Below are 21,307 nucleotides of genomic sequence, written 5' to 3' on the forward strand. Positions count from 1 at the left end.
GGAACACAATAATAATGATAATATTAATAATAAAATTGAAAAACAGGCAAAAGACCCAATAGATATTGTTCCAATGAAGACATACAAATGCCAACAGATACAAATGCCTCTGATACAGAGGGCTATCACCAATCATCAGGCAATCACAAATCAAAACCATGATGAAATATCACTTCACACTTAAGATGACTAATACATATATATTAAAAAGTGAGATAACGGTTTGACAATAATGTGAAGAAAGGGACTAAGAGCAGTGGCTCATGTCTATAATCCCAGCACTTTAGGAGGCTGAGGCGGGCAGATCACCTGAGATCAGGAGTTTGAGACCAGCCTGGCCAACATGGTGAAACCCCGTCTCTTCTAAAAATACAAAATTAGCTGGGTATGGTGGCACATGCCTGTAATCTTGGCTACCTGGGAGGCTGAGGCAGGAGAATTGCTTGAACCCGGGAGGTGGAGGTCATAGTGAGCTGAGATCGTGCTATTGCACTCCAGCCTGGGCAACAAGAGCAAAACTCCATCCCAAACAAAACAAAACAAAACAAAACACACAATGTGAAGAAACAGAAATCCTGTACTGTATACTTTAAAAGTTGTAAATTGGTGAAGTCATTATAAAAATTGGTATGAAGGCTCTTAGAAAAAGATACAAGTATAAAATTCAACAATCCCAGTTCTGTGTATATAACCAAAGGAAATGAAATCAGTATCTCAAAGAAATATCTGCATCCTCATATTTATTATGGTATCATTCACAATTGCCAAGATATGACAATAACCTAAATGTTTTTAGACACTAGATGGATAAATATGGTTTACATACACAATAAAATATTATTTGGTCATAAAAATAATTTAATTCTGCCATTTAAACAACATGGATGGACTGGAAAGACATTATGCTAAGTAAAATAAGCCAGACACCAAAAGGCAAATACTGTATGATCTCACTTGTATAGAGAATCCAAAACGGTGAAACTCACAGAAGCAGAGAGTACAGAGGGAGTTGGCAGGGCCTAGAAGTGAAGAAATTGGGAAGGTGTTTTTCAGTTTTTGTTTTTTTGAGACGGAGTCTTGCTCTGTCGCCCAGGCTGGAGTGCAATGGCAGGATCTGGAGTGCAGTGGCTGCTCGCTGCAGCCTCCACTTCCCAGATTCAAGCAAATTCTCCTGCCTCTGCTTCCCGAGTAGCTGGGATTACAGGCACCCGCCACCATGCCCAGCTAATTTTAGTTTTTTTAAGTAGAGATGGGGTTTCATTATGTTGGCCAGGCTGGTCTCAAACTCCTGACCTCAAGTGATCCACCCACCTTGGCCTCCCAAAGTGCTAGAATTGTTGTTTGGTTTTAAGATGAACAAATTTAAAAGATCGAATGTGTAATTTCATGAATACAGTTAATAATGTCTTGTAGGCTTAAAATTTGCTAAGGTAGTAGACATTAGGAATTCTCACTCCAAATCAATTTGAGTGTGTTAATTATAGTACAATGTGTACACATCAAATTTTTATGTTGGACATTCATAATTTTTATTTGTAAAAGAGTTGTTACACACACAAATAAATATATATGCATGCATGTATATGTATGTATACCCCAGTAAGCTTTATAGTAAATAAAAACAAATTTAAAATATAGTTATTTAAAAATAAGGTAAAAGGTGGGAGTTTAATATATGCTCAGCAATCTTCCAAGCTCCCTAATAAAACAGTATTGTTTTTAAATGTAGGGAGTAGATATATTAAATTATATTACTGTTGATACTGTAACAATGTGGGCATAGAGTTTAAATTACCAATCTCAGTTTTTACTTAGAAAATAAAATTTTGAAGTAAAATAAGTTTAGATTTTCTTATATTTAGTGTTCTGATAAAATCACTGAGTATGAGCTTCTGTAAAATCACATTTGAAACCTCCATAGGATAGAAAATCATAAAGCTGAAAACACAACATATGTTTGTGGTGTTCCTGGGATTTCTGAACCAAATGCCAATATACCACTACTCTCACAAATTTCAGACAAGATGCAAAAAGAGAATTAAATGGTATAAAATAGAGTTCCTCAAAAATATGTAGATATGCCTATGTTCCACAAAGCAATGGAAAAGCAGTCAGATTATATAGTGCCTTATAAACCATGAACAGGACTTTGCTTCACTCTGTAACCTCAAAGGAAAATCACTTCATGGTAGTAGAATCCTTAGAGAACTTAAGAGCATGGGGCAGAAGATGCTCCTGTGAGAGGAAGACAAAGAAACTCAGGCTTTTCTGAAGCAGAACTGCCCAAACCACATTTTCATTTCTGGCTTTCTCCTTGACATTTGGGCCTCTAACCTGTGTCATCTACTTTATTTACTCCTACCTGCCTTGAAATTTGGCTACTATCACCTGTCTCTTTAAACTCCCAGGCTGTTTTCTTTGTTCTAGACAGGTGACCAGGTCTGGATTAGACATAGCAAGACCTGTTTCATTAGAAAAAATAACATGACTCTTGCTGGCACGCTCCAATTACCAACCTAGTACGGTGCTTGGTAGGAAAACAATTTTTTAGAAGGTTCTAGAAAATTACTCCCAAAATACTATTTTCTGACATTAACTATACAATATTTAGAAAGGACTTTAAATGTATAGGTTCTTTTTGTTTGTTTGTTTGTTTGTTGAGATGGAGTTTAGCTTTTGTTGCCCAAGCTGGAGTGCAATAGCGTGATCTCGGTTCACTGCAACCTCTGCCTCTCAGGTTCAAGTGATTTTCCTGCTTCAATCTCCCAAGTAGCTGGGATTACAGGCACATGCCACCATGCCCATCTAATTTTTTTTTTTTGTATTTTTAGTAGAAATGGGGTTTCACCATGTTAGCCAGGCTGGTCTTGAACTCCTGACCTCAGGTGATCTGCCCACCTCGGTCTCCCAAAAACGTATAGGTTCTTAGCTCCACTACCCAATACTACTGAATCAAAACTTGGTAGTGTAATTAGATTTTGAGGTGTGGGCAACAGTATCTTATGCCACTAAAGTTCTGGAATTACCAGTCATCTAGACTGAAGAATTTAGACCTTAAAATTTATGTCAAGATGAAACATTTTGAAGATTTTATTTTCTACACCAACAAATTCCCAAGTTTTCCTTAGAAGCAGAGATCAAAAACTCATTCATGCAAATGACAAACTCTCAGGTAACATTTCAGGAGTGAAAAATATGAAATTCATAGTATGAAATATAAATTGTGTATTGAAGTTATCCTCACCCAGGGAGACCAGGTTTCTGTAGTTCTCGAACATCACATCCCTATACAAATTTCGCTGGGCAGGGTCCAGACATGCCCACTCCTCTGGAGAGAATTCTATGACCACATCACTGAATGCCAATAGTCCCTGGGGGGAAAAAAAACACACACATTTACAAAATGTGCCATGGGCAGAGTTCTTAATTTGACTCCAACTGAATTGAAAAGAGTAAAGTGAACTTTTTCTGGCATAAATTGTCCAGTAAGATACTGTTTAAAACACAAAGATTCTCAAATGCATTCTGTAACTCTAAGGAAAGAGGATGGCATAAGATTTACAAAACCAGTGTAGATGCTATACTTTTGTTAAGCGTTATAGTATAAAAATAAGGGTGCCAATACAGGCATTACATATTGGACAGCTATATTTACATTACACAAGATAAGTTGGATAAATTTCTCAGAAGGAAAAATCATCTGAAGTGCCTCTCAGATTTTAATGCATATGACAAGAAATTGGAAATCTGTTTAAAATGTAGATTTTGATTCAGAAGGTCTGGGCTGAAACCTGACTTTCTGAATTTTGAACAAGTTCACCTGTGATGCCAATGCTTCTGAACCAAGGAGAATATTCTGCCAAACATTAAGTGGCAGAGCCTGCATTTATCTCAGTTCATTTGACCATTAAATAAGAGCCTTCATTTTCCAAGGTCAAACAATCTAAGAAGGAGAACTTCCAAATTAAATGTGATGGTTCATGCCCATCAGTTATTAAATCTCCCCAATGTACTTAATAATACAGAGAAAACTAATTTGCTTTATAGTGAAGAAATCTGTCAGAAATCATCTTAACCTAGTGAATAAAATTAACACCAACTGTAACAGAAAAAACTGGTATCACGTGTAAAAATGCACAGGAGGAGGTTACAACATTATTGCTATAACAGCATAGGTCAAGAAGGCAAAATCTGAATCTAATCATAAAGAAACATCAGTTTCATGCAAAATTCCATCAACTTTCTTTTAACTAATCCAAGGACCCGAATCCATCTCCAGTGGGAATCTTGGGCATCCACACCTTCCCATGTTCAACAGATACAAAAGAAACATTCATTTTGCAGGTCAAAAATTTATAGTAAAGATTGCTTATGGCACTTAAAAAGCCTGAATGGATATAAAACATTGATATATAGGAAAGAAATATTTTTCAGAGCCCCTTGACTATCATAAGAAGAAAAATTTAAAAAGTACTTGAAATAAATTTATTAGGCAGAAACATTACAAATATATAAATAAAAGTCTGCAAGTTTTAAACACATGACATTTCTGGAGAAACAGCTGACCCAGCCCCTGACCTAGTACTCATTTACCCGAGAACCAGCCATTTCTTCCTCTTTTTCTGATTTCTGTTCAGATGAGATTATCTGGACAAATCACACATCTTGAGAATATGCTTTTAGAGATGTCAGCACAACTCCTTCACCTGCTATGACCACACACACAGGCAGAAGGACCTTGAAATGCAGAAAAAGCTACTTTCCTGTTTCTTCATCATACAAGACAGGAACAATGAGCTCCTACATAAAGGTCAAAATGTGAGTTTTCATTTTCCTGCCATCAAGTGCCCTTCTGTCCCATGGAAGCCAGCAATTTTGGCTACAATAATAAAAATATTGGCTGCACTGACTTGACCACACCAAACCAAAGGAGAGCAGGCCCTGTGACCTTCCTCTGGAACAAAGGCTGAACTCAACTCTCTCAAATGTATCTAAGGGCCCTCATGCTTGACCCTGGCCTTACCTTAGGATCACATGGGGTACGAAACTAAAACAACAATGTTCTTACCCAGACCAATAGACAGAACCTGTGGGGAGGGTACAAGTGAGAGTATTTCTTTAAACTGGACATGTGATCCTAATTGGAGGCTTGGGCTGAGAGCCACTTAGCTAAGCATTGCTTCTGAAACTTCAATGTGCATATATCATTTGCTATTCTGAGCCCCACTTTAAGTAATGTGATTCTGTAGGTTTGGAAGAGGTCTATTAACTGACTCCTGTAAGAAGTCCCTGTTCATGTTAATGTTGCTCCTCCTAGGTCCATCACGAGTAGCACTTAGGTAGAAAACTACAGGCACAACAAACAGAGTCCCTTTACACAATACTCTTAGCCCAATACAAATATTTTTGGTCCAAAGCGAAGACCACCAGTCACAATTCTGAAACATGGCATTATCTGCTAGCCCTTTAAAGTTTAAAGAGGACCACAATGTCTGAGCAAATCTCCATTTGGGAAACAACTTGTGCATATACATTAATGCAATGTTTATGGAGCATGTACTATGTGCTGGGAAGTACATTACAAAACACTATGCGGGGAACTTCACATTATGTGAGTTAATCTTCATAAAACCCTGGGAGGTAGATGTGAAGTGTCTCATAATTGCCAGGATGTGAATACAGGGCATACTCTTTCTATTTCTTTTTCCATTTATCTATCACTGATTTTAAAAATAAAACGTATAGGCCGGGCGTGGTGGCTTATGCCTGTAATCCTAGTACTTTGGGAGGCTGAGGCGGGTGGATCACCTGAGGTCCAGAGTTCGAGACCAACTTGGCCAACAAGGCGAAACCCCGTCTCTACTAAAAATACAAAAAATTAACTGGGCATGGTGGTGGGAACCTGTAATCCCACACTTGGGAGACTGAGCCAGGAGAATCGCTTGAACCCAGGAGGCGGGGGTTGCAGTGAGCCAAGACTGTGCCATTGCACTCCAGCCTGGGTGACAGAGCAAGACTCCATCAAAAAAAAAAAAAAAAAAAAAAAAAAAGAAAAGAAAAAAAGAAAAAAAAAAGGAATAAAATAAAGCTAAATATAGATGGAAGAGACACAGAAATAAGTGTGGCATATAGGTTAGAGGAACTTTTTATTGTTGTATTTATATTTACTGTTTTATAACTTGGAGAACAACTACTGGATCCGAAGAAATAGAGAACAGGTTACTGAGTAAAATGTTTTTAGAAACACAGATTTTAATTAAAAAATAAAAATTAAGGCCCCAAAATATAGTCTTTGGCTCCCATTTATCTGTTTGGATTTGGGGAAATTGTGGGAACCAGGTTTGGGGAGGCAGCAAGAGCAGCTACTGAAACCTCTGATCTCCCCTAATCAGTTCTGTGAGGGCAAATTCCAGGGTGGAAACATATTTAGACAAGGTTTCAAAGAGCGTGAATCTGGGCAGGGCTGGGACCCTGGGCTTCACATCTTTATACCACTGGCTGATTTTCAGTTATGTCTTTCCTAAGGCTGCCCACAAGAAACTTGACTTTCACAGTTTGTGTAATTTCAATTGTTTAAGCCAATTCTCTATTCTGTAATGTAACAATAAATATAACATAAACCTTTAGAATTTTCTGGCACTAATATATTAGAAGCTAAATATTTTATTCCTAAGAAGGTAAAAGCATTTACTGCCACCACCACTGCTGTACTACTACTACTACTACCTCCTCCTCCTCCTCCTCCTCCTTCTCCTCCTCCTTCTCCTCCTCCTCCTCCTAATAATTCTGTTCAAGAATGGCCATTCAGGCCAGGTGCGGTGGCTCATGCCTGTAATCCCAGCACTTTTGGAGGCCAAGGCGGGCGGATCATGAGGTCAGGAGATCGAGACCATCCTGGCTAACAAGGTGAAACCCCATCTCTACTAAAAATACAAAAAAATTAGCCGGGCATGGTGGCGGGTGCCTGTAGTCCCAGCTACTCGGGAGTCTGATGCAGGAGAATGGCATGAACCCAGGAGGCAGAGCTTGCAGCTTGCAGTGAGCCGAGATCCTGCCACTGCACTCCAGCCTGGGCAACAGAGCGAGACTCTGTCTCAAAAAACAAAAAAACAAAAAAACAACAAAAAAAGAATGGCCATTCAGGTAGTGACATCAGAACTCACAATAACATTAGGGAAGTAAGGAGCTCAAATGAAGCCCAAGTTCCCTGTGCACCTATATCTCTACTTTTTTAAAAAACTGGCCACATACTTCCAAATTCAAGCATTTACCTACATTTTCTAGACTGAAAGTTCATGCATGATGGAGCCATGACAGCTCCATTTGCTTTTCTAATAGCCATACCAAATGGAGGCAATTGGTCTATACATTAGTTTGCATCTCCAGATCTCCTCTTGGTTCTTCATCCAAGTACCAGGAAACTGAAGAAGCCCCCATCTAGGTACCAACCAAGAAGATTCATTCTATGAGGGGAGAAACAAACCCTAGATGCCTTATTTCTCTTCCACTGAGATGAAAGCAGAATACCCCATCAACAGTCTTCACAGGACATCCCTAAATGTCTCATAGAATCTCGGATGCCGATGAGACGGGTTCCAGTAAGCCTAGGCTGATGTCCCCATGATGAATCAGGCAGGACCAATTCAAGGTACTTCTATGAGGCCAGGAAAGTAAATTAAACTGCCCTTGTAAAGCAGCCAACCATATTGGATACTACCTGTCTCTGAACAGCTAACTCTTGGGTAAGAGGAAAGATAAAACTATCCTACTCCAGTAAGAGTTCACAGATGAGGTGTAATTGTGGTCATGACTGGACGTTTTGTGGTGCTGACCTCTCATTGCTAAGGTACTTGTTTACACTTACAGATTCTTCCAGGTTTTGCTGCAGGTAGGCTTTACTCTCCAAAAGAAACTCGGAGACAGGGTGCTCTACTTTTTACTATTTGTACAACTGCAGCAGGTCACTGGACAAAATCTACAAAACATGGAGAAACCCACCCCAAAAGAGGGACTTTACAAAGTCTATGTTGATGTCTCACAAGGTAGATGTCTCCCCTGAGTTTTCTATCCATCCTCAGTTCAAAGTCTAGCCCTTTATTTTGCATCTTAGGCAAATGACAGCCCCTCTGTGTGGACTCTAGGCAGAGTCAACCTGGTTTACTATTTCTGGGAGCTACAGAATGGGGAGAAAATCTAGAGGAGATATGCCCTCATGGAGGCTTCTCTAACAGATGCTGAAGAACCCCAGGACCTACATTCAAAAGTTTAAGCTGCAGACTTAGGTCTTTGAAGGGCAGGAATGTGACAGGTGCCCTCTGTAGATTCCTGGGCATTTGGACAGCAGGAGAAGGAATGAAGTTGAGGGTCTTAATGCCTACTCAATGCACAGATGTAAGCCCAATTGTTTCTGGGCCCCATAATCTCTGACTCAGTTTTGGGTCTGAAGATGCCAGGGGCATTAAAAGAAAGAACTGGAATACCTGGTTGTTGTTTTGTGAAGTTATTTTTGTAGAAATATGGTCTACTTGCTCTGAAAGAACTGTAGATTCCAAACAGAGAGACCCTTCTATCTAAAAATTGTGCAATATTTTGCTGTACAATTGCAAATTGTGACTAGACGCTCAAAAAAAGAAAGGCCCTTTACAGTGAAGCCTTGTGGGTAACTTATATGTTTGTACCATGTTTGGTAATTCTGGACAGCGTTTAAAAAGCAACTAAAAACAAAATTATTTTCAACTCCAGAAAAACTCTCCACAATGGTAGAACAGAGAGAAAACTGTTGCTTTTTTTTTTTTTTTTTTAACATAAAATTGAATCACAATGTGATATATATCACAGGTCATCTGCTAACAGATTGCAAAAACAAAAATAAAAGTAATGAAAACTAGTCCTCAAGTAGAAGACAGAATCTTTTTAAAAATAGGTATTGTTCAGGCTGACCCCATTTTAGGCCTCAGCCCACCTGCACCCAGGCTCTCATTAAAACAGCATGTTGGTCCACACTGCCTTGTGTGTTGGCACACTCTTGGGGTTCCAACCAATACAAGAACCTTACATCTGGTGCTGAGACCCAGGAGGGGCTCAGGTCTGCGTCCCCTGTGGACCCTACCCCTCTACCCTGGAGAGCAGGCCATAGCAGCCGGACAAAGGAAGCTCCTCAGCTTCCAATCGCCTCTCTCTGCATGCACATTGGTCACTGATCTCGCCTACTGGTAAGTTTCCCGGGAGCCTGGTTAGCAGGGGAAACTCTGCATGGCCTCTCTTGGTTTCTCCAGTCCGAAAATCCAACGTTGGTCCCAGAAGGCTCTGGCATGTGCCAGGTACTTGCTGATCATCTGGTCTCACAAGGACGCCTCCAAGTCATGTGATCCTGTTCCAGGACAAAAAAGGCAGCGGTGACGATCGCTCCTTTTATCATCTCCCTCCGGTCATCCAGGATGGTCTCCTTTTCCCTGTTCTCCCAAGCCTACCCTCCATTATGGGAAACTCCCAGTCTTCCATTCCAAAAAACAGCCCTCTAGGCTGCCTCATAAAAAACCTGCAAACCTTAGGCCTCAGTCAAGATATCCGCCCTAAGCGCCTTGTCTTTTTTGCAATACAGCCTGGTTGCAGTACGAATTAGATAATGGGTCCAAATGGCCTGCAAATAGAATGTTCAACTTAACAATTTTAACTGACGTAAGCAATTATTGTCGACAACTGGAAAAATTGGAAGAAATTCCTTATGTCTAGGCCTTTTTGCACTCAGAGTACAACCCGACCTCTGCAATTTTTGCTCACCTGTTCAAATCCTTCTCCTCCATTCTTGCCGCCTTGATCACCTTTCTCCTCCCAACCCTACCTCTTTTTCCTTGTTAGATCCAGCAGACTGCTGTCCACCCCTCCCAGCCCCTACCTCTTCCTCTCAACCGTCTTCTTTAACCCCCCAAGCCTCCTCATTGTCTTCTCAGCCATCTTCCCACTCAGCTGTATCCACTTCTTTTCCTACACCATCCTCCCTCAGGACAATTCTAGCATTGCCTGTACTCATTCTCCTTTCTCACCGCCCTCTCCTGAAGCCTGTAAACCCATCCCACCACCTTATGCCCCTATCTATCCTCCACTGCCTGTTAACCCCCATTCCCCCTTCACATCCTCAGCAGGAACCACTTCCAGGTTCTTCCTTCTCTCTTGCCCATACTCGCTCAGGCACCAACTTTGGCATGCCCCAACCTTACTTCAGCACCTGTGCTAGAATGCCCCCTTCAGAAAGTAGCAGGAAGCAAAGGTATTATTAGAGTTCATGTTCCCTTCTCCCTCACTGATCTCTCTCAAATTAACAAAAGACTCGGTTCATTTCCAGAAGACCCTGCCTCTTATATTACGGAGTTTCAGTATTTTACCCAGTCTTACGAAGTAACCTGGCATGACCTCTATGTTATCCTCTCTTCCACCCTTCACCAGAAGACTGGGACTGTTATCTGCACCCTAGCTCAGGCGCATACTGATACAATTCATCACCAGACTCCTGCCCAGCCTACTGGTGCAGAGGCAGTCCCCAAGCAGGACCCCCACTGGGATTATCAAGACAGGGCCTCTGGACGCCGCATTTGAGACATGATTGTGTGTCTCCTTGCAGCATTCAAAAAGGGTGCCCATAAAGTGGTAAACTATGAAAATCTTTCAGAAGTCACCCAAGGTCCTGACAAAAACCCAGCCCTTTTTCTCCCTGTTTAACTGAAGCCATGAGAAAATATACCAACCTAGACCCATCCAGGTGAGAAGGAACCACTATTTTAAACCTTCAGTTCATCTCCCAATCCAACCTTGATATTTGGTGCAAGCTTCAGAAGCTTGATGACGGCCCTCAAACCCTACGGTGAGATCTTCTTAATTTACCCTTCAAAGTCTTTAACAATCATGACGAGGAAAGTAAAAGGCAAAAACAGGCAGAGTTTCAAATGCTTGCCTCCGCCATCAGGGACCCCCTGCTGGCCCATGGGGCGGCAGCTCCACACAGAAGCCTCCTAGCAATTCACCTCCACCTGGCACCTGTTTCAAGTGCGGCAATGAAGGCCACTGGTCCAGACAATGCCCACACCCAGGTAAGCCCACAAGGCTGTGCCCCTCTGCAGAGGACCCCACTGGAAGTTGTACTGAGTGGCCCCAGCAAGGACCGCCCCCATCCCTTCCCAAGCAGGCCAAAACCTCCTGCTTGGATCTCATTGGCCTTGCCACTGAAGACTGATGGTGCCCTGGAAAGGACATCCCGGAAACTACCATCGCTTCATCCGAGCCAAGTGGTAACCCTGATGGTGGCAAGTAGGCCAGTATGATTTTTAAATTAATACCGGGTAACCTACTCTGCTTTACCTAATTTTTCAGGACCCACCCACTCCTCCCAAGTCTCTGTTGTGGGAATTGGTGGACAAGTCTCCAAACCCCGAGTAACCACTCCACTCTTCTGCTCCCTACACACCTTTTCCTTCACTCACTCTTTCTTAGTCCTGCCCTCATACCCAACTCCGCTCCTAGGCAGAGACATCCTTTCAAAACTCCACATTACTCTCCACTTCCATGTTCCCCATAGTACCCAAGACATCCACCTAGACTCCTCTGGCACTCCTAACTCTCTTCTACTCCTCCAACCTGACACGTTAAAACATGCAACTTTTCCTTATCCCCCATCTGTAGTTAACCCCACTGTTTAGGCGCAAAACACCACATCCCCGTCCGCATTACCCTTAAAGAGCCCACCCAGTTTCTATCACAGAAGCAGTATCCCATCCCCCAAGCAGCTCTTGTAGGCCTAATCATTTCTCACCTCCTCGCCAGTCACCCATCCACCCAACAAACTCCCCTTTTAACACACCAGTTCTACCTGTTAAAAAGCCAGGAGCTCATCGCTTAGTCCAGGACCTCAGGCTCATTAACCAAGCTTTCCAGCAGTTCCTAACCCATATACTTCACTTTCCACAATTCCCTCCAATACCACCCATTTTTCTGTTCTAAATCTAAAGGATGGTTTTTTTCCCCACAATTCCTTTACACTCTGATTCCCAAAACCTCTTTGCCTTTACGTGGGAAAACCCTGACACCCACCTTTCATGTCAGCTCACCTGGTGTGTACTACCTCAAGGTTTCAGAGAGAGCACCCACCTTTTTGGACATGCCCTTTGCTCATGACCTCTCTACCTTATCCCTAAAACTGTCCACTCTCCTTCAATATGTTAATAATCTGCTCCTGTGTACCCCCTCTCAAAGAGACTGCGACACCCATACTCTCTCTCTCTTTTGAACTTCTTGGCAGAATAGGGGTATTGGGTCTCCCCTAAGAAAGCACAAATATGCACCCCCTCAGTCACCTATTTAGGCCTAGCTCTTAGCCCGTGAACCTGAGAGCTCACAACTGACCGCACATCCCTCCTCTAGTGCCTCCGGCCTCCATAAACTAAGCAAGAAATTCTCTTTTCAAGAACTAGTGGGATATTTTAGGCTCTGGGTTCTCTCCTTCGCTTTACTTGCCAAACCGTTATACCAAGCTGCTAAAGACCCTCTCCATGAGCCTTTAAAACCTGCACAGCCTATTACCCAACCTTTCCATCTACTCCAAAAGGCTGTCATTTCAGCCCCCGTCCTCACTCTCCCAGACCTCACCAAACCTTTCTCCCTCTATACCGATGAACAGCATGGAGTTGCACTAGGTGTTCTAACCCAGTCTAAGGGACCCACCCTCCAGGTTGTTGCCTACCTCTCTAAACAGCTTGAAGTCACAGTCCTCAGATGGCCTGCCTGCCTCCGAGCATTGGCAGCAGCTGCTGTCCTCACCCTTGAAAGTCTAAAACCATCTCTCCATGTCAACCTAACAGTTTATTCAACCCATAACATCAAAGACATGCTAGTTCACCGCAGTGTACTAAGTCTCATCTCTGCTTCATGGCTCCTCCAACCGTATTCTCTATTCATAGAAACCCCCCAAATCACTGTGCTAACCAGCTCCCATCTAAACACAGCCATGGTCTTACCTGAAGCTACAACTGCCCAAGACCCTTCAAACTTCAGTGTGAACACTGTTCAAACCTTTCTTATACCTTTTCCAAACCTAACAGATCAACCCCTTCCAGATGCCTCCTTTACTTGGTTTGTAAATGGTAGCTCCTTACTACATCAAGGACGCTGGCATGCTGGCTATGCTATAGAGTCACCTCCCCCACACACTATTAAAGCCAATACACTCCTTCTAGGCACCACCTCCCAAAAAGCTGAACTCATCACCCTCACTTGAGCTCTCACTCTAGCAGCCAGAAAACAGATCAACATATATTCAAATTCTTGTTATGCGTTCCACATAGTGCACTCACATTCATTCATGTGGAAAGAACGGGGTTTATCTGCCAACCCGACCCTCACCAAAAGCTACAACCAAAGTGGACAGGCCCCTACACTGTGATATTCAGCACACCAACTGCAGTGAGAGTCCAAAGACTCCCCCACTGGGTCCATCGCACCAGGGTCAAGCTCACCCCAAGACTACTCCTTCCTCCAAAACATTAACAGCGGGCAGCACCCTTGCAGTCCTTGTATATAATAACCTAAACAAAGAAAAACTATCCTTAAAGGTAGGAGAAAGCCAAAAGATGGCAAAGGGACAAATGACCTCCGCAATGGATCATCGAATATTACGGTCCTGCCACTTGGGCTGAGGATGGTTCATGGGGTTATTGCACTTCTATATATATGCTGAATAGAATAACTAGACAACAGACTGTTCTAGAGATAATCACTAACCAAACTGCCTCAGCCCCGGAAATGCTCAGCACCACAAAACCAAATGTGTGCAGCAATTTGTCAAAACAGGCTAGCATGAAACTACTTATTAGCAGAAGAGAGTGGAGTCTGTGGTAAATTTAATATCTCTAAATCGCCATCTTAACACAGATGATAACGGATAAGAGGTTCTAGAAATCGCTTCTAACATCAGAAAAGTAGCCCATGTACCAGTCCAAACCTGGAAGGGATGGGACCCAACAAACCTTCTAGGAGGGTAGTTCTCTAATTTAGGAGGATTTAAAACACTGGTAGGGGCAGTAATCTTCATCATTGGATCCTCCTGTTTCTCTGGTGTGTTATCCTACTGATAATAAAAGCCACTGAAACTCTTGTTGAAACTACAGTTAATCACCAGACAATCCAGACAATGCTCCTTCTACAACGACATGATGGATACCAACCCATCTCTTCAGAATACCCCCAAAATTAAGTTTTTCTTTGTCCAAGGTGCCCACACCACCCCTATGTCACGCCTGAAGTAGTTGTTAAGAAAGTCGTCTGTTTTCCCTTTTCTATAATCAAATAGACAGGAATGTAAGATTCTTCCCCCGGGCCTGAAAGCTTAAGGAGATGAGTAACTCCTCCCTTCTCAGGCCCAGTCCCAAGGTGCAAGGCTACCTGCACCAGCAGCGTGTGCCAGCAAGATAGCAGAAGCAGCAAGAGAGCCTGCCAGAAGACACGAACCCCTGAGGATCTAGAAAGGCCATCCGGGTACAACATAGCAGTTATGTCAGACTAGGACACTTCCTGCTTATAGGAGACTATAAAACCTTTGCCCCACCCTCACTTGGTGCTGACTCCATTTCAGGCCTCAGCCCACCTGCACCCAGGTGCTCATTAAAACAGCATGTTGCTACACACAAACACACACACACACATGCACACACACACGTTCACCCTAAATTCACCTGGTAACTGGGGAGGCCATCTGTGTTTTGGCTTAGTCAACAGAAAATTGAATTGCCTATATTCAAAAGAAATACAAATTTTCTATTTCTTCACGACATAAGATAGTTTTGGAACTTGGAGCCAGGTCCTGCTGAAGGTAGGCTCTACTCTCCAAAAGAAATTCTGGAATAGGGTGCTCTACCTTTTGCTACTGGTATTTCAAAACAATGATTTCCAGGTTTAAAATAAAGGTACACCTGAGTCAAATTAAATGACAAAAGACATATTTAGCTTTTTAAATGATGTGCATACATTTCAAAGAAAATAATTACATATAAAAGTTTTCTAAATTAAGTGCTTTATAAAAAGGAGAGCATAATGTCTTCACTTACATATTCAACTTGGAGAATTAAGATTTTTTTTTTCTTTTTTGATCACCAGGCAGAGACTCTTGTTCTCTTCCCTCACTTTCTCCAAAACAGAGTCTCTGCCTCTGGGCTGAGCTGCCTGGAGCTGGAGGAAGGGTGACACAAGCACCCCTGTGGCCAAAATGACTAGAAATGCAGTGGCTCAGACATGAAGCCAGCAAAGCACTGAGTCTCACCCAAAGCCTGTTGGAACCACTCCCTGGCTACCACCGATGTTTTCTCAAACCCTGGGGTTCTAAAATTAGCAGGTACCATAGGCAGCCAGGCCTGTGTTCTTCCCTTCAGGGTAGTAAGTTCTGCTAGGCCCCAGAAAGGTCCAGAGGTGCTGTTCACAAGCCAGGGACTACAGTCAAGTCATTTAGAAATCTATCTGTAATTCTATTGTATTGTGGCTGAGCTGGTGCTCAAACCAAAAAATGTAGTCCTTCTCTCTCTTCTCAATTTGTTCCAAAGGCAGAAGAGCCTCACTCTGTGGCTACCACCATCACAGACCATGGAGAGTACTTCCATACTACCACCAATGTTCCCTTCAGACTCTTCAATCAGCTTGTGGTTAATGCTTCCCAAACTGGGGCTCATTCTTCAGGGCAGGGTGTTTCCCTTTTCCCAAGGGAAGGTCCAGAAATGCCATACACGAACCAAGTCTGGAATCAGGGACCTCATAAGTTCACTTGGTGCTATACTTCCCTGTGGCCAAGCTGGTGCCTCACATGCACGACAAAATCCTCTTTACTTTTTCCTCTGCTTTTCTCAGGCAGAAGTATCACCCTGTAGCCACCACACCTGGGAATGTGCTGAGTCTCACCTGAAGCCAGCAAGTCTCAAAGTGTCACCTAAAGTCCTCAGTATAGTAACTGGGAATCACTGCTAGTTATTCAGGACCCAAGGGCTCTTTAGTTAGCAGCTAAATTCTGCAAGGACTGGGTCTTTCCCTTCAAGGCAGTGGGTTTCCCTCTGGCCCAGGGTGTGTATAGAAATGTCATGACAGAGCTAGGGTTTGTAAAGGGAGCCTCATGATTATGACCACTGCCTTATTCTGCTGTGGCTGAGCTGGTACACAAAAATGCAAGACAAAGTCCTCCCCGTTTTTCCTTCTCCTCACCTCAAGTGGAAGGAAGGGGTCTCTTTTTGGAGACATGAGCTGTGAAGCCTGGGGTTAGGGGATGGGTGATGTCAGCATTCCCTTAGCTGCCCTAGCTCATGTATCAGTAGGCCATGTGCCCCACTAGTCCACTGGTTCTGGGCCCAGTTCAGCACTAGAACTCACCTAGGAGTTGCAGTCTTTGTGGCCTAGACTGCTTCAAATTTGTTTAGGGTCCTAGAGCACTTTAGCCCACAGCCGCAAGGCTTCTGGGAACTCAAGTTCTGACTAATGGGATCAGAAATTCGCCTCTGGCTAGGGCTTGTTTAAATGCTCACTCCATGGGTGGATGTCAGCTGAGTTTGGTTTGGTTTGGTTTTCTGCTGTAACAGGGCAGCACTGAGTTCAATGCCTTATAATTGCTGTACTCTGCCTCTCTGTGAGAGACAGGACTAGCTGGATTTCCTAGGCCAATGAAGAATTCCTAAGCCTAGCTAAGGAAGGTGACTGCACCCACCTTTAAACACGGTACTTGTAACTCAGCTCACACCCGACCAATCAGGTAGTAAAGAGAGCTCACTAAAATACCAATTAGGCTAAAAGTGAAAGGTAAAGAAATAGTCAATCATCTATTGCGTGAGAGCACAGGGGGAGAGACAACAATTGGGATATAAACCCAGGCATTTGAGCTGGCAGTGGCAACCCCCTTTGGGTCCCCTCCCGTTGTATGAGAGCTCTGTTTTCACTCAAATCTTGCAACTGCATACTCTTCTGGTCCATGTTTGTTCCGATTTGAGATGAGCTTTCTTTTGCCGTCCACCACTGCTGACTGCTATGCCAGGCCCGCCGCTGACTTCCACCTCTCCCGATCTGGCAGAGTGTCTGCCACACTTCTGGTCCAGTGAGGTGCCGATTGCCACTCCTTATTGGGTTAGAGGCTCACCATTGTTCCTGCATGGCTAAGTGCCTGGGTTTGTCTTAATCAAGCTGAACACTAGTTTCTGGGTTCCACGGTTCTCTTCCATGACCCACAGCTTCTAATAGAGCTATAACACACATTGCATGGCCCAAGGTTCCATTCCTTGGAATCCATGAGGCCAAGAACCCCAGGTCAGAGAATAAAAGGCTTGCTGCCATCTTGGGAGAGGCCTGCTACCATCTTGGGAGCTCTAAGAACAAAGACCTACCAGTAACATTTGGTGGCCTGTACGGGGATTCTCCAAAGCGGTGAGTAATATCGAACCATTTTCACTTGCTATTCTGTCCTATCCTTCCTTAGAATCAGAGGAAAATATCGGGCACCTGTCGGCCAGTTAAACATGAATAGCATGGCTGCTGGACTTAAGACTCAGTGTTAAGCTTTCTGGGAAAAGGCTTTCTAACAACCCCCAACCCTTCTGAGTTGGGAGTATTGGTCTCCCTGGAACCAGCTTCCACTTTCACAATATTCCTGGGGAAAGCCGAGGGCCAACTAGAGGCAGAAAGCTGTTGTCCCAAACTCCCGGCACTGGCCGGTCAAGATCATGGCATAGCCAGAAGCCTCTACTCAACAGTCGCCCATGTGTGCACCCCTACCTGTCCTACTGACCCATACCTCCTGGGTCCCAACCATTACTTTCTTGAAAGTGTACCCCAAAATTCTCCTTACCTCTGAATCTACTTCCTCTGATCCCTGCCTCCTAGGTACTAATGCATCACACTTTCACTTCCTCTCCCAAGTATTAGAGAAATTTGTATCTCCAAAGGGATCTAAGAAAGCTCTACGCTGCATCCTTAGGCACTAGGCTATGAACCCAGGGAGTCTTTCCCCTGGTGGCCCTCTCAATTTAGGTACACAGCTCTTGACACAGGCAGTTATGTGGGACCCATTCCCCAACACCCTTGCCAGGGTCCCAAGTTTGTAAATGGCTAGGAAGATTGCTCTCCCATTGTGTAACATGCTCTACTCCCCCAATTTCTACCCAGCTTACCCCCCCTGCAATACAATCTCCAAGCCTTGGCTCCTTGGCCAGGGCCTTAGAACTGATGACCCAGTACTTTAACAACTGGAACTGGGTCTACAACAACACAATAGATCAGGATGAAAATGAATTGAGTAAATTAAAGTGAGGTGCACATTCCTATAGTGGCAAATGAGGGCAATGAGCAAACGTCCTTCTGCTGTGTTCCCAAAATCCATGAGCAAACGTCTTTCTACTGTGTTCCCGAAATCCATCTGCCAAGAGAGGAATTATCTCTCTCACAGCTTTGCCTAGTGATCCTACATAAGTCAATACTATTGGAAGGATAACATAGTGCCCAGAAGTTTAACAACTGGACTTCAGCACATAAAACCCAGAAAGCCCATGTTTTTCTCCTCGTTCTCCTTCTCACAGGAAAAAGGCACATAGGAGAAATAGGATCCATCTCTCATATTTCATACCCAAAAGGATTTAATCCAGGGAAACAAAAAGTTTAAGATCAATAATTAGAGCATATTCCTACAAAGGAAAAGAAGGACAAAGGCCCTAGTGGGCAAAAACTCTGTCTCAATCCTGACTCAAAAGGTTACCTACACCCTCTCTGAAATGAATTTGCATACGAACTGTTGTTTATGGGAATGAACCTTGATGGGGCAATTGGGTTGTTATGAAATACTCAGGAACCCAGCTGAGCTCTAGAACTCATCCCTGAGTGCAAAGGCAATGTTGGGCACACTGGTAAAGGACCATTAGAATCCAGCAGCCCGGATCCCTTTCTTTGTGGTCAAGAAAGGCAGGAAAATGGGTGCAGGACTGTTACATCGGTAAGCATAACTAATTCGATAAGCAGAGGTCCATGGGTGGTTATGCACCCTGGAAAGGAATAAGCATTAAGACCATAGAGTACGCTCTAGGACTAATGCTCATCGGAAAATGACTAGGGGTGCTGCATCCCTATGTCCTTTTTTCAGATGGGAAACGTTGCCTCCAAGGCAAAAATGCCCCTAAGATGTATTCTGGAGAATTGGGACAATTTGATCCTCAGACACTAAGAAAGAGACAACTTATATTCTTCCGCAGCACTGCCTGGCCACAATATCCTCTTCAAGGGAGAGAAACCTGGCCTCCTGAGGGAAGTATAAATTATACCACCATCTTACAGCTAACCTCTTTTGTAGAAAAGAGGGCAAATGGAGTGAAGTGCCATATGTTCAAACTTTCTTTTCATTAAGAGACAACTCGTAATTATGTAAAAAGTGTAATTTGTGCCCTTCAGGAAGCCCTCAGAGTCTACCTCCTTACCCCAGCGTTCCCCTGGCTCCTTCCCCGACTAATAAGGACTCCCTTCAACCCAAACAGTCCAAAAGGAGATAAACAAAGGGGTAAACAATGAACCAAAGAGTGCCAATATTCCAAAATTATGCCCCCTCCAAGTGGTGGGAGGAGAATTCGACCCAGTCAGAGTGCATGTACTTTTTTCCCTCTCAGACTTGAAACAAATTAAAACAGACCTAGGAAAATTCTCAGATAACCCTGATGGCTAACAAGGGTTAGGACAATCCTTTGATCTGACATGGAGAGATATGTTACTGCTAAATCAGACACTAACCCCAGATGAGAGAAGTGCCACCGTAACTGCAGCCCAAGAGTTTGGTGATCTCTGGTATCTCAGTCAGGTCAATGACAGGATGACAACAGAGGAAAGAGAACAATTCTCCCAAAGGCCAGCAGGCAGTTCCCAGTGTAGACCCTCACTGGGACGCAGAATCAGAACATGGATATTGGTGCTGCAGACATTTGCTAACTTGAGTGCTAGAAGACTAAGGAAAACTAGGAAGAAGCCTATGAATTATTCAATGATGTCCACTATAACACAGGGAAAGGAAAAAAATCCTACTGCCTTTCTGGAGAGACTAGGGAGGCACTGAGGAAGCATACCTCACTGTCACCTTACTCTATTGAAGGCCAACTAATCTTAAAGGATAAGTTTATCACTCAGTCAGCTGCAGACATTAGAAAAAAACTTCAAAAGTTCGCCTTAGGCCCGGAGCAAAACTTAGAAACCCTAGTGAACTTGGCAAACTTGGTTTTTTGTAATACGGATCAGGAGAAGCAGGCAGAATGGGACAAACAGGATTAAAAAAAAAAAGGTTATCACTTTAGTCATGGCCCTCAGGCAAGCGGACTTTGGTGGCTCTGGAAAAGGGAAAGGCTGGGCAAATCAAATGCCTAATAGGACTTGCTTCCAGTGCGGTCTACAAGGACACTTTAAAAAGATTGTCCAAATAAAAATAAGCCACCCCCTTGTCCATGCCCCTTATGTCAAGGGAATCACTGGAAGGCCCACTGCACTCCAGGGTATGAAGGTCCTCTGAGTCAGAAGCCACTAACCAGATGATCCAGCAGCAGGACTGAGGGTGCCCGGGGCAAGCGCCAGCCCATGCCGTCACCCTCACAGTAAGGACGTAGGTAAGGTAATCTGCTTTGTCATATTGAGAGGCAGGACTTTACTGGTGTGAGCCTAGACACAGTGAATAAAAATAGACTGTGTGGCACAGATATCAGCACTGTTCCACCAAAGGGAGGTACCCCCCAGTGCCTGACCATGAATTTTCCAGTTTGTGACCACCAAACAGTGATTACCCATTAGTGATGGCCCCAGAATTGGTGAAGATGTGGGTTTCAGACTGGCCTTGCATGGCAGACTGCTCACCAACCAGGAGGATGAAAAGATAACCAAGAGGAAGAGGTAAGATGGGCCCTCACTTTGAGAACCAACCTCATGACCTAGTGGAAATGGGCCATCAGTTCTGCATACTGAGTGGTCCTTTTTCTGCAGCTGGAAGGGTTTATCTGACACTGGATGATAGATGTTGCCCATCCAGATGTGACTTGGGCACCTCTGCACGTCCATCAATAAAGTAGGTACACCCCTGTTGCAGCAGTGCAGTAGCTTTCCAGCTGCTGGAAAGGACCCGACTAGCTAAAGGCAAAATGGTCTCTGGTTGTTGATCATCTTCTGGCATGCCGGAGGGACAGAAACTGACAGTCTTGTGAAGTACAGAAACACCTGAAACTCCAGGCCTGTCTCAGTCCTGCAAGTATTCCTTCCATTTGACAAAAGATGCTTGGTAGCCGCA

The 21,307-nt window shown here is 43.7% G+C and overlaps 2 protein-coding genes across 2 annotated transcripts in view; both read right to left on the minus strand.

Moving 5' to 3' along the window:
* The window catches only part of ZNF678 (zinc finger protein 678), a 99,511-nt gene that overhangs the window by 5,878 nt on the left and 72,326 nt on the right, over positions 1 to 21,307 (minus strand). The window contains 1 exon segment of the mRNA XM_025398370.1: positions 3,245 to 3,371. The gene's annotated coding sequence lies outside the window, so the exon portion shown is untranslated.
* Positions 306 to 21,193, minus strand: LOC112629839. Its single transcript, XM_025393557.1, is given in 8 exon segments — positions 306 to 373; positions 376 to 400; positions 403 to 526; positions 2,369 to 2,462; positions 3,245 to 3,371; positions 4,594 to 4,647; positions 18,177 to 18,263; positions 21,026 to 21,193. Coding segments are annotated over 8 exon segments (747 nt in total).

Source organism: Theropithecus gelada, chromosome 1, assembly GCF_003255815.1.
Source record: "Theropithecus gelada isolate Dixy chromosome 1, Tgel_1.0, whole genome shotgun sequence".
Classification (NCBI taxonomy): Eukaryota; Metazoa; Chordata; class Mammalia; order Primates; family Cercopithecidae; genus Theropithecus; species Theropithecus gelada.